This window comes from Myxocyprinus asiaticus, chromosome 31 (assembly GCF_019703515.2).
Source record: "Myxocyprinus asiaticus isolate MX2 ecotype Aquarium Trade chromosome 31, UBuf_Myxa_2, whole genome shotgun sequence".
Lineage (NCBI taxonomy): Eukaryota > Metazoa > Chordata > Actinopteri > Cypriniformes > Catostomidae > Myxocyprinus > Myxocyprinus asiaticus.
Genome location: NC_059374.1, coordinates 37,078,701 through 37,093,352, shown reverse-complemented (window position 1 = coordinate 37,093,352; position 14,652 = coordinate 37,078,701). Strand labels below are relative to the sequence as shown.

General features: G+C 37.8%; 1 protein-coding gene across 8 annotated transcripts in view; it reads right to left on the bottom strand.

The window, feature by feature from the left end:
- The window catches only part of LOC127422474 (Schwann cell myelin protein), a 34,314-nt gene that overhangs the window by 16,918 nt on the left and 2,744 nt on the right, over window positions 1-14,652 (bottom strand). For 5 of the 8 annotated variants that reach the window (XM_051666010.1, XM_051666011.1, XM_051666007.1 and 2 more), the window contains 2 exons: window positions 1,731-2,114; window positions 1,313-1,600 (listed from right to left, as the gene is read on the bottom strand). In XM_051666010.1, coding sequence (XP_051521970.1) covers window positions 1,313-1,600; window positions 1,731-2,114 — 672 coding nt within the window. The remainder of the gene's footprint in view (window positions 1-1,312; window positions 1,601-1,730; window positions 2,115-14,652) is intronic. The other 3 variants (XM_051666018.1, XM_051666009.1, XM_051666013.1) reach the window with 3 other exon arrangements.

The following is a 14,652-nucleotide window of genomic DNA, read 5'->3' as shown; positions in this document are numbered from 1 at the left end:
GTAATTTACGTTGTAGAACAAAACATCCACATATCGTCAAGTGATGTTTACCACAGACCTTCTTTTACTCATAAGTTGAAAATCCCATTATAAACACCCATAGGAAAATCCTGAGGAAACCCATGGCGAATTTGACTTCTGGGTTTGCCTACAAATTGACGTCACAGCTGAAGAGCTCTATTGCAATGTAAACAGTGTGGCATAAACTGAAAGTTTATACTGTGTGCCATACATACCTCTGTTTAGGTCCTGTTTGCGATCCTTGCATATCACCAGGGGGTAGTCTAAAATTAATATTGACAATGTGAGAAACTAAAATGCTGAATGAAATTACATTACTGAAATATGTACAGCAGATACACAATACAGACTTTGCTCCATCTGTGAAGAATAAGTACTAGTTTATAAAAAAACATACATGCAAACATCTACCTGTGTTGCCTCTTGAATATGATGACTCCGGCAAATATGAAACCGATGAGGATAACAAGTGAGGACACTATAATGTACAGTCCAATATTCTTCAAACCATTTTCTGCGAAAAGGATGTAACACGTCATGGATTAATTGTTAACTGTCAACTCAAAGTACCATTGCTTATTACCAAAAAGGTCACTGAGTGCAGGACCATGATATAAGCATGATCTGCAGGGAAAAAAAGAAATATTTACAAACACATACTTTTATTATGGAGTGGATTCACTCATTTTATTCTGGATTTGATTTACTTGCTCTGTATTGACTAAAAAAAAATATGAATGACAAGACATGGAGAAATCACATACATCTTGCATGATGCGTTCAAAATACTCACGTTGTAAACGTAAAACAACAGATGCTGTAACGTCTCCTCCAGAACATTTTGCAGTGCATGTCAATTTCTTCCCATGGTCATTCTTTGTGCCCAGAAATGTTATGGTGGACAAAGTGGCACGATCTAACCCTGAAAACTTTTTATCCCTCTTTAAGACCTGCATGTTCTCATAGTTCCATGTGATGGTTGGATTCTCTTTTTGGCATGAATGGTAAACGGTGCAGGTGAAGTTCTTTGTTATGTTCTCTGTGACATCTGCCAGTTCAGGCTCAATCGTTATATTATAATGAACACCTGAAATTGAAAATCTTGTAATTGTTCTGACTTGACATTTGGCATAAACATTATGTCCAAAAATGTTTATTGCAAAAGTGCCAGTATTAAATTAAAGGTAAAAACGAAAAAGAATTTAACTGCATTTTATTTTAACTTTTTTGGACACAGATGCATATCTAAATGATCTATACATAAAAAAATTAAAAATTAAAAATCACTCACATTTGGCATTTTTGTTCTTTGTAGCTGTTACTGTTATGTCACCATGATATGTAACAGAACACTCAATATCTGAGCTCTCAGCCTTTACTACACCCGTGCGTGTCAGAGTGATTTTCCAAAGGCCGTCTTTAGAATGCTCATCCTCTATTCGGTCAGATCCTTCTATGCCATTCAGAATTAAATTTGGTTTGCTGTATGGACAGGTATGGAAAGTGTAACATGCCACTGTAATGGTGTCACCAACCCTTTCACCACCATAAATATTGATGCTGGGCTGCTCTGGACTTGCTAAAATAGTCAGAAATGTTACAATAAGCAACACAACCATAAGGAGATTGTTATGATATGATTATAACACCACTTCCAAACTTAGATGAAATCAAGATAATTACGTTTAAAGAACAAATAATTTACATACTGTCAACCAGAATTGTGGAGGTGACATCATAAAACTTGTAGGTGTGCCATCCAACATTTTCTGGGTCAATCCAGGTATATATTTTCTCTCCATTGTGGGACATTTCCAGGCTTTTGATCCCTAGACTGCAATCCTTTATTGATGGGTCTCCATATAGTACAGTTTTCCCTTTAAACTTGTCAATGACCTGGTTTGGATTCAAAGGATCATAAACTAAAGGATAGCCCTTAGAGACCCACTGATACCACACAACCCTAAGTGGGTTAGTGGGTGGGTTCGATGTGTATTTGAAAGAACATGGAATAACCAGACAGGAACCACTGAGGCCATGAATTTCCTTTGGCATTCTCACTTCCCATGCCAAAGTATCATACAGCACAATTCCTGTGGGACAATGTTTGGAGAACAAGAATAATGACATTTTTTACATGTATTATAAGTTTTTTAATCAATTGAATCCACTACATTATTAGAAGAAAAAAAAACACATTCTCAGTAGTTTGCTTTATAATTGTCAGTACATTTTTGAAAGCTATTCATAACGTCTGTACACATATAGTCTACAGATTTAAGGCTGTAATAATTACATTGGATTCTTAATTCTGGTAGGATTCTGGTCAGTACTGGTTACTGTGTTTTATATTGTTTTGTTTTTTTTCTTCTAGTTTTTATTGGTTTATGTGGCCTTTGAGACAGCAATGCCTCGTGGTGCCAACACAAAGAGGTCAGTATCACACCGACAACTATGTTCTAGCTCATACTTTTCTCAACAGTTTTTGAAGTGGAAGCTCATGCATTAATTCTGCTGGAAAGACTTCAGTAGTAAGCTTGTTATGTCATTTATTTGTTTGCAAGTTCTCTTGCAAGTTAGGGTTAGGAGAAGGTGAAACCTGTTCACTACCATCAAGCAACTAGTTGCTTTAGGCCGTGGATCATTGTCTGCTGGGTCGCAAGATCTTTTCTGTTGTGGGTAAAAATGACCAGTTAGAAGGACAGAACTGTACATTTGCAATGTTTGGGGCAACAGTGACCTCTATTGTCGAATCGCGTTAATATCACCAGGTTTATGTAAACGACCGTAAGAGGCTCTATTTCTCTGATGTTAATTATTAGCTGTACAATTACAATAATCCATCAATGCTACGAATCGTTCTTTTTGGACAAGGTATCTTTATGTAGCATTGCATGCGCTAGCTTCATGCATAACCGTGCTAGTCTGAACGCAATACAATCTCTGGACATCATAATTTCGGAGTTGCAGTCCCAAGTAGGGTTGCCACCCACCCCATAAAATACATCCTCGAATCAATTCAGGACGCGATTTGTCCTGCATTTAAGATAGTCCGATGGTGTCACTTAGAAAATCGTTCAAGATTTATTGACTGACATTAAAAAAAAGTGGGTAGCAGTGGGCAAAGGTTGAGAAACCCTACTTTAGGCCACTTTCACACAGATCCATTTACATTTGAAACGCACTGATTTTGCTTTGTTTATGCCTCTCATCTATACAGACAATGCTCTCCATAACCGTATACTTTGAAAAACAATGACAGTATTCCAACTGACATAATTTGTAGCATAATGTTGATTACAACAACAACAATTATTTAGATTCATTTTCTTAAAGCTATTCTATGTAACTTTAGTGGTTAAAGCATAAAACTGCAAGTTACTTGTGGAGGAACACATTACGTCAGTTGTGTTTCTGCACTGCTCTTCTGGTGGATGAATCTCATGATTTGAGGTTACCTTCTTAGCCTTGAGATCATGGAGATATTCACCAGCAGAGCCAGAGTCATGACGTGCTATTTTCAATTACAATTTACAATTTTAAATGTTCTACTCCGTTTAAACAGACTGTCTGGTAAATGGAAAGTGACAACTTTTTAATTTCTGTGATTGTGGTAAAAGAAATAAGAAAAAACACAGCACACACACACACACACACACATACACACATGTAGGGAGTCTCAAAACTGCAGCAATGATATAAAATACTCAGAAGACTTGAATATTAGTAAGTATGTTACAGTAACATCACCAGAAAAAAAAGAAACGTATAAACACAATCGCAATCGGTAAAAACATGAGTAATGTTTGATTATATTAAAGCATGACAACCTATATATGCTTCAACAACCCTACCAGTAAACATATCCAAGCATTATTGGCATTACTGGTGAAAGCATTACTGGTGACCACCATGAGGCGAAGAAGCCCACTAGTGACCACCGGGAGGTGGCAGAGCCTGCTGCTGACCGCGGGGAGGCGGCGGAGCCCGCTGCTGACCACCAGGAGGTGGCGGAGCCTGCTGCTGACACTCACTGCTACGGAGGCTGTTCTTGAGGTTGTTCCCCACTCGGTGCCAGTTTTACGGCCACAGAGGCCATTCTCCTGCTGCTGCCAGCTCCCCTGGCCACGGAGGACGTTCCATAGCTGCTGCCAACGATCATTACTCCAATCAGCTGATCACCCGCGGCACCTGCTCTCCCAATTACCTCTCCCTACATCAGCTCTCCTTGTGTTGAGTCCTTTGTCAAATCGTTTGTATTGTGGTGCTGTTTGTATCCAGTCGGTTTTGTCCTGTTCCTGTTATTCACTTGGTTGGTTTCTGGTTTTTGTGAGTTTTTCTAGTTTATCTTTCTGTTTCTTTTTTGTAACCCCTCATGGGAGTTTTTGGTTTGTAAATAAAGCCCTTATCCTTGCCTCCCTGCATTTGGGTCCTGCCTTGCTCTCTATTTTCATGACAATGGAACATCCCAGCTAATATGTGACAGCTGCAACTAGAGCCCGACCAATATGGGATTTTTGAGACCGATACTGATTTTAGAGGGGGGAAACTTCACTGTTTACCGATATGGTGGCCGATATAGTTAATTTTTTAGCTGGAATGAAAACAGACATTTTCTATGTGGATTGTGCACCGATTTTGCCCTGATATGACTATGCAAAGGTACTCAGAAGGCTGCTTTCTTAAACAAATATTTTTATCAAAGAATATTTTACATTATTATTATACATTGTCAAAAAATTCTAGAAATTAACACTTAGAAAATAAGGAATACATAAAAATACAATAAATAGCTAAATAAACATCAGTACTGTATGTTCAGTATCAGTCAGTTGCTGACCATTTAAATAAAGAATAAATTAAAATTATAGCTAAATATAAATCAGTACTGTATGTTTAGTATCAGTAAATGGCTGACCATTTAAATAAAGAATAAATTCAAATAAAATAAATAGCTAAATAAACATCAGTACTGTTTAGTATCAGTCAAATGCTGACTATTTTAATACTGTCAGTCAATTAGGGGCAGGTTGTAAAACAAGAAGCATTTACATCTGCCGAGTCAAGATAAACAGCAGCAGCTGTTACACTGTATTCTGCTATAAAAGTTCAGGGGAAACTTTCAACGGTGGAAAACCAGACTTTTAAATAATACATTTTGTAAATGCAATGACTGGAATTGTTCGGTTTAAGGGGTACCAAACTGCAAATCCTGAACAAAACAGTTTGGTGAATACATGTTTACACATTAGCTTCCATTCAGCTCAGAATGTATGAAAGTAGCTACGTGGTTAGTTATTAGCTATAAGCTATTAGCTATTTATCAGCCGACCGATAAATTGGTCAGGCACTAGCTGCAACCCTACTCCCTACTCACGGTGATGTTTCTACTCATTGCAGTACGTTTCCAACAGCCAGACCCACAAGTTCTTAGTTTCCTCTGTCATTTTGTAAGACCCTTGTCGAATGCATGTAGCTGGTAGCTATTTATATGATCACTGATATGAGCACTTCACTGTTGTACTCTGTTTTTTCTGCATCTAGATGGTTTATACCAACACATTGCAAGAGGTGTTGATTACACTTACTGTTTAAACAGTGGCGTGCAAAAGTTTGGGCACCCCGATCCCCTATTGCTTTGAATAGCTAAGCGAGCAAAAGATGGCCTGATTTCCAAAAGGCATAAAGTTAAAGATGACACATTTCTTTAATTTTTGAAGCAATTTTACTTTTTTATTCCCATCTTTTACAGTTTCAAAAAAACAAAAAAGGAAAAGGGCCCAAAGCAAAAGTTTGGTCACCCTGCATGGTCAGTATTTATTAACAGCCCTTTTGGCAAGTATAACAGCTTGTAAATGCTAAGTGTCTTTCAATTCTTGTTTGGGGGATTTTCACCCATTCTTCCTTGCAAAAGGCTTCTAGTTCTGTGATTCTTGGGCCATCTTGCATGCACTGCTCTTTTGAGGTCTATCTACAGATTTTCAATGTTTAGGTCGGGGGACTGTGAGGGCCATAGCAAAACTTTCAGCTTGCGCCTCTTGAGGTCATCCACTGTGGATTTTGAGGTGTGTTTAGGATCGTTACACTGTAGTAGAAGCCATCCTCTTTTCATCTTCATCTTTTTTACAGATGGTGTGATGTTTGCTTCCAGAATTTGCTGGTATTTAATTTAATCCATTCTTCCTTCTACCAGTGAAATGTTCCCCATGCCGTTAGCTACAACACAAGCCCAAAGCATGATCGATCCACCCGTGCTTAACAGTTGGAGAGGTGTTCTTTTCATGAAATTCTGCACCCTTTTTTCTCCAAGCATACCTTTGCTCATTGTGGCCAAAAAGTTAGATTTTAACTTCATCAGTCCACAGGACTTGTTTCCAGAATGCATCAGGCTTGTTTAGATGTTCATTTGCAAACGTCTGACGCTGAATTTTGTGGCGAGGATACAGGAAAGGTTTTCTTCTCATGACTCTTCCATGAAGATCATATTTGTGCAGGTGTCACTGCACAGTAGAACAGTGCACCACTATACCAGAGTCTGCTAAATCTTCCTTAAGGTCTATTGCAGTCAAACAGGGGTTTTGATTTGCCTTTCTAGCAATCCTACGAGCAGTTCTCTCTGAAAGTTTTCTTGGACTTCCAGACCTCAACTTGACCTCCACCATTCCTGTTAACTACCATTTCTTAATTACATTACGAACTGAGGAAACGGCTACCTGAAAATGCTTTGCTATCTTCTTATAGCATTCTCCTGCTTTGTGGGCATCAATTATTTAAATTTTCAGAGTGCTAGGCAGCTGCTTAGAGGAGCCCATGGCTGCTAATTGTTGGGATAAGTTGAGGAGTCAGAGTATTTGTAAAGTTTTGAAATTTGCATCACCTGGCCTTTCCAAATGATGACTGTGAACAAGCCATAGCCCTAACAAGCTAATTAAGGTCTGAGAGCTTGGTAAAAGTTATCTGAGAGCTAAAATCTCTTGGGGTGCCCAAACTTTTGCATGGTGCTCATTTCTTTTTTTCACTCTAAAATTGTGCAAAACAAAAAAAATATTCTTATCTTGCTTAAAATGTTGAAAAGAATGTTTCATATTTAACTTTATGCCTTTTGGAGATCAATTCATCTTCTACTCACTTAACTATTCACAGCAACAGAAATTTTGGTCTGGGGTGCCCAAACTTTTGCAAGCCGCTGTACCTGACAAGTGTGGCAAAACATCATATGATGTGTTACTTTTGGCCTAATTATATCTTTTGGTAAAACCGTATCGAATGCGTTTAGCTGGTGGCTATTTATATGATTACTGATATGAGCACTTCACTGTTGTCCTCAGTTTTTTCTGCATCTAGATGACTTCTATCAACACATTGCAAGAGGTGTTGATTACACTTATAGCTTATAAATGACATGTGTGGCAGCACATCATACGAGCTGTTATTTTGGCCTAATTATATCTTTTACTTTCTTTCACATTTATTCTCTTGCCTTTCAGAAGACTTGTTTGTAGTTTTTCTGAGTTTATGTGAATGTTCTTTGTTCCTTTCTTAGGGCGGGACATTTTTTTAGGGCCTAATGACATGGGGTGGATTAGGCTCCTTGCCCCTGATGTCTTCCTGACAGTTTGAGCACATTCTCTGGCTAAACCATCGGATGGGGCCTACAAACATTATTAGGACATTTTTTTAATCTCTAAACAACATGATCAAAATGTTTTTCAAGTGTTTCTAGAAGAACTTGGTTTTGCAGCATTCTCATGTTTCTGTCTCCTTAGGGTGTAGGCTTATATTGTGCATACTAATTTCTAAAGGCTGCACAACACCAAGGATTTTCAAACTGGGGTACGGTGCATATATATGAAAATAGCTACTTTTATATTTGGGGGCTCCCTAATTTTTTTTTTTTTTTTTTTTTTTTTTTGTGCAGAAGGTAACCGAAAACAGGAACTAAGTCCTTTTCAATTGTTCCTGAGTGAAACGTTATTTTTAAAAAAAAAACTGGTAACCGGTTAATAACTGTTTAAATTCATTTCAGTATATTTTTGTTTTACACCAAAGGGTTCATCGCAGTACATTTTCAAAATTACACCACTTCCTGTTTCCTGAAAAAATTAGGCTCCTCTCTTTTTAGCAGAGCATGATAAGCATGTAATGATAATTCAGGATTTTGATCCTGAAGGAAACCGCTGCATTACAAATTTCTTTGCCTAATCACACATTGTGGATGTAGCCTTCAGTGTCTCACTGAAGACCTTTTTAACTACTATATACAATTACTACAGATATATATACAGTTGTGCTCAAAGGTTTGCATACCCTGGCAGAAATTGTGAAATTTTGGCATTGATTTTGAAAATGTGACTGATCATGCAAAAACCTGTCTTTTATTTAAGGATAGTGATCATATGAAGCCATTTATTATCACATAGTTGTTTGGCTCCTTTTTAAATTATAATGATAACAGAAATCACCCAAATGGCCCTGATCAAAAGTTTACATACCCTTGAATGTTTGGCCTTGTTACAGACACACAAGGTGACACACACAGGTTTAAATGGCAATTAAAGTTTAATTTCACACACTTTTGGATTTTTAAACTGCAATTAGTGTCTGTGTATAAACAGTCAATGAGTTTGTTAACTCTCATGTGGATGCACTAAGCAGGCTAGATACTGAGCCACGGGGAGCAGAAAAGAACTGTCAAAAGACCTGCGTAACAAGGTAATGGAACTTCATAAAGATGGATAAGGATATAAAAAGATATCCAAAGCCTTGAAAATGCCAGTCAGTACTGTTCAATCACTTATTAAGAAGTGGAAAATTCAGGGATCTCTTGATACCAAGCCAAGGTCAGGTAGACCACGAAAGATTTCAGCCACAACTGCCAGAAGAATTGTTTGGGATACAAAGAAAAACCCACAGGCAACCTCAGGGGAAATACAGGCTGCTCTGGAAAAAGACAGTGTGGTTGTTTCAAGGAGCACAATATGACGATACTTGAACAAAAATGAGCTGCATGGTCAAGTTGCCAGAAAGAAGCCAATGCCACAAAAAAGCCTGATTACAATATGCCCAACAACACCTTGACATGCCTCACAGCTTCTGGCACAATGTAATTTGGAGTGACGAGACCAAAATAGAGCTTTATGGTCACAACCATAAGCACTATGTTTGGAGAGGGGTCAACAAGTATTGTGCTCCTTGAAACAATCACACCGTCTTTTCTGGTTCATCCTTGGGAGCAATTTCCAAATGCCAGAAGGTACCACGTTCATCTGTACAAATAATAGTACGCAAGTATAAACACCATAGGAATACGCAGCCATCATACCACTCGGGCAGGAGATGCATTCTGTCTCCTAGAGATGAATGTAGTTTGGTGCTAAAAGTGCAAATCAGAACAACAGCAAAGGACCTTGAAGATGCTGGAGGAAACAGGTAGACGAGTATCTATATCCACAACAAAACGAGTCCTATATCGACATAACCTGAAAGGCTGCTCAGCAAGGCAGAAGCCACTGCTCCAAAACTGCCTTAAAAAAGCAAGATTACAGTTTGCAAGTGCACATGGGGACAAAGATCTTACTTTTTGGAGAAATTTTCTCTGGTCTGATGAAACAAAAATTGAACTTTTTGGCCGTAATAACCATCATTATGTTTGGAGGAAAAAAGGGTGAGGCTTGCAAGCCAAAGAACACCATCCCAACCATGAAGCATGGGGGTGGCAGCATCATGTTGTGGGGGTGCTTTGCTGTAGGAGGGACTAGTGCACTTCACAAAATAGATGGCATCATGAGGAAGGAAAATTATGCGTATATATTAAAGCAACATCTCAAGACATCAGCTATGAAGTTAAAGCTCAGTCGCAAATGGGTCTTCCAAATGGACAATGACCCCAAGCATACCTCCAAAGTTGTGGCAAAATGGCTTTAGGACAACAAAGTCAAGGTACTGGAGTGGCCATCACAAAGCCCTAACCTCAATCCGATATTAAATTTGTGAACTGAAAAAGCATGTGCGAGCAAGGAGTCCTACAAACCTGACTCAGTTACACCAGTTCTGTCTGGAGGAATGGGCCAAAATTCCAGCAACTTATTGTGAGAAGCTTGTGGAAGGCTACCCAAAATGTTTGACCCAAATTAAACAATTTAAAGGCAATGCTATCAAATACTAACAAATTGTATGTAAACTTCTGACCCACTGGGAATGTGATGAAAGAAATAAAAGCTGAAATCTTTCTCTCTACTATTATTGTTCACATTCTTAAAAATAAAGTAGTGATCCTAACTGACCTAAGACAGGGAATGTTTTCTACGATTAAATGTCAGGAATTGTGAAAAACTGAGTTTAAATGTATTTGGCTAAGGTGTATGTAAACTTCTGACTTCAACTGTATATATACACTGGTGGCCAAATGTTTGGAATAATGTACAAATTTTGCTCTTATGGGAAGAAATTGGTACTTCTATTCACCAAAGCGGCATTCAACTGACCACAATGTATAGTCAGGACATTAATAAGGTGAAAAATTACTATTACAATTTGAAAAAAAGATTCATAACGTTTTAAAATACTTTAAAGAGTTATCATAAAAAAATCCTCCACGTGCAGCAATGACAGCTTTGCAGATCCTTGGCATTCTAGCTGTCAGTTTGTCCAGATACTCAGGTGACCCTAACCCTGTAGCACTTGCCATAGATGTGGCTGTCTTGTCGGGCACTTCTCACGCACCTTACAGTCTAGCTGATCCCACAAAAGCTCAATGGGGTTAAGATCCATAACACTCTTTTCTAATTATCTGTTGTCCAATGTCTGTGTTTCTTTGCCCACTCTAATCTTTTCTTTTTGTTTTTCTGTTTCAAAAGTGGCTTTTTCTTTGCAATTCTTCACATAAGGCCTGCACCCCTGAGACTTCTCTTTACTGTTGTACATGAAACTGGTGTTGAATTCGATGAAGCTGTCAGCTGAGAATATGTGAGGGGTCTATTTCTCAAACTAGAGACTCTGATGTACTTATCCTCTTGTTTTTTTGTACATCTGGGCCTTTCCCATCTATTTCTGTCCTTGTTAGAGCCAGTTGTCCTTTGTCTTTGAAGACTGGTGCACCTTTGTATGAAATCTTTAGTTTTTGGCAAATTCAAGCATTGTATAGCCTTCATTCCTCAAAACAATGATTGACTGATGAGGTTCTAGAGAAAGCTGTTTCTTTTTTGCCATTTTTGACCTAATATTGACCTTAAGACATGCCAGTCTATTGCATACTGTGGCAACTCAAAAACAAACACAAAGGAAATGTTAAGCTTCATTTAATGAACCAAATAGCTTTCAGCAGTGTTTGATATAATGGCAAGTGATTTTCTAATACCAAATGATCAATTTAGCATGATTACTCAAGGATAAGGTATTGGAGTGATGGCTGCTGGAAATGGGGCCTGTCTAGATTTGATCAAAAGTGACTTTATTCAAATAGTGATGGTGCTGTTTTTTACATCAGTAATGTCCTGACTATACTTTGTGATCAGTTGAATGCCACTTTGGTGAATTTAAGTACAAATTTCCTTCCGAAACAGCAAAATCTGTACATTATTCCAAACTTTTGGAAGCTAGTGTGTGTGTGTGTATATATATATATATATATATATATATATATATATATATATATATATATATACAGGTGCATCTCAATAAATTAGAATGTCGTGGAAAAGTTCATTTATTTCAGTAATTCAACTCAAATTGTGAAACTCGTGTATTAAATAAATTCAATGCACACAGACTGAAGTATTTTATGTCTTTGGTTCTTTTAATTGTGATGATTTTGGCTCACATTTAACAAAAACCCACCAATTCACTATCTCAAAAAATTAGAATACATCATAAGACCAATAAAAAAAAACATTTTTAGTGAATTGTTGGCCTTCTGGAAAGTATGTTCATTTACTGTATATGTCCTCAATACTTGGTAGGGGCTCCTTTTGCTTTAATTACTGCCTCAATTCGGCGTGGCATGGAGGTGATCAGTTTGTGGCACTGCTGAGGTGGTATGGAAGCCCAGGTTTCTTTGACAGTGGCCTCCAGCTCATCTGCATTTTTTGGTCTCTTGTTTCTCATTTTCCTCTTGACAATACCCCATAGATTCTCTATGGAGTTCAGGTCTAGTGAGTTTGCTGGCCAGTCAAGCACACCAACACCATGGTCATTTAACCAACTTTTGGTGCTTTTGGTAGTGTGGGCAGGTGCCAAATCCTGCTGGAAAATGAAATCAGCATCTTTAAAAAGCTGGTCAGCAGAAGGAAGCATGAAGTGCTCCAAAATTTCTTGGTAAACGGGTGCAATGACTTTTGTGTTTTTTGAAAACCATGGACCAACACCAGCAGATGACATTGCACCCCAAATCATCACAGACTGTGGAAACTTAACACTGGACTTCAAGCAACTTGGGCTATGAGCTTCTCCACCCTTCCTCCAGACTCTAGGACCTTGGTTTCCAAATGAAATACAAAACTTGCTTTCATCTGAAAAGAGGACTTTGGACCACTGGGCAACAGTCCAGTTCTTCTTCTCCTTAGCCCAGGTAAGACGCCTCTGACGTTGTCTGTGGTTCAGGAGTGGCTTAACAAGAGGAATACGACAACTGTAGCCAAATTCCTTGACATGTCTGTGTGTGGTGGCTCTTGATGCCTTGACCCCAGCCTCAGTCCATTCCTTGTGAAGTTCACCCAAATTCTTGAATCGATTTTGCTTGACAATCGTAAGGTTGCTGTTCTCTCGGTTGGTTGTGCATCTTTTTCTTCCACACTTTTTCCTTCCACTCAACTTTCTGTTAACATGCTTGGATACAGCACTCTGTGAACAGCCAGCTTCTTTGGCAATGAATGTTTGTGGCTTACCCTCCTTGTGAAGGGTGTCAATGATTGTCTTCTGGACAACTGTCAGATCAGCAGTCTTCCCCATGATTGTGTAGCCTAGTGAACCAAACTGAGAGACCATTTTGAAGGCTCAGGAAACCTTTGCAGGTGTTTTGAGTTGATTAGCTGATTGGCATGTCACCATATTCTAATTTTTTGAGATAGTGAATTGGTGGGTTTTTGTTAAATGTGAGCCAAAATCATCACAATTAAAAGAACCAAAGACTTAAACTACTTCAGTCTGTGTGCATTGAATTTATTTAATACACGAGTTTCACAATTTGAGTTGAATTACTGAAATAAATGAACTTTTCCACGACATTCTAATTTATTGAGATGCACCTGTATATATATATATATATATATATATATATGTATATATATATATATATACACACACACACACTAGCTTCCAAAAGTTTGGAATTCAGTGAATCATTGGAAATTTTCTTTTTACCTCTAATATTTGTGTATATATATATATATATATATACATAAATATTAGAGGTAAAAAGAAAATTTCCAATGATTCACTGAATTATTGTTAGATGTGATGCAGTAATACATATTTAATGCTACCAGGTTTTGACTGAGAAGAAGATCTAATTCAAATGAAATGATCCAGACAGTTAATTTTTTCTTTAGGCCTTACTTTATGATAATGTTCAGTTTAATATGGCTTATTACAGCTAAAGATCCAAGAACAATGATTGTGTGCTCCTGTTTTTATTTTAAGTTGATTCAGGGCTTTATTAGCTCCAGAAAAAACATGGTCTGTGCATGTACTCTTGTGGGTACATCAAGGTTAATAAAAAACTAAAATATAATTTGTCCTGCATAAGGTGACATTTATCACGCGCCAACGCAGTCTGTGTATGCAGGTGAGAGAAATGTATGATGCATATTTGAAATATTTGAAATATTTTTGAGAGGTACATTTAACATAGGAATACATTTATTGAAATTATGTTATTATGTAAAGGCTAGTATGTACTATGCATTAGGGCTGAAACAATTAGTCAACATTATCGACAACATCAACAATAAAAAATTGTCGACAGAAATATTCGTTGTCGAATACTCGATTGATGTCATTTAACGTAACATGAGATCACATTAAACTCTAATGATGATGCGCAAGAGCAGCACAGCAGCTCACGCCTGAAAGAGGAGAGGAAGAATTACACAGCTCACAGTCCAGATGCACTCTAAACTTTCCAAACAGCTTCAGGTGATGTAGATCACAAAGTATGAGAGAATTATACAAAAATACCAAATAAGTAAATACAGAAGCACTATCATAGTGGAATAAGCGGAGCCGGAGCACTTTAAAGGAAAAACCCCGGCGTTACATCTTAAAGGCAGTTATATTTAATGCATTATAGCTTTATTAAAGTTCAAATAATATGGAAGCAGATCATGTAAATAATTACAAACTCCAAAACTGGCATTTCTCTGTGCAGTCATTGTCTCTTCTATGAGTTGCGCAAATGTCCCGATCTAAGGGGGAGAGATTGAATATGAACACATATTGTGCTAAAACATGCTTAAACTGTGGAGGATGTGGTAAAGGGGGGTCCATCAACAACACTAGAGAGAGTGTCCCGTATTATACAACTTCAAAAGTGGCAACCCTAGTCTGCATATTTTGTGCCAGTCAGAGTTGACAGATTGAATAGAAAAGCACATATTCCATGATGGGTATCAACACCGATTTCTTACCCTCAAGAAT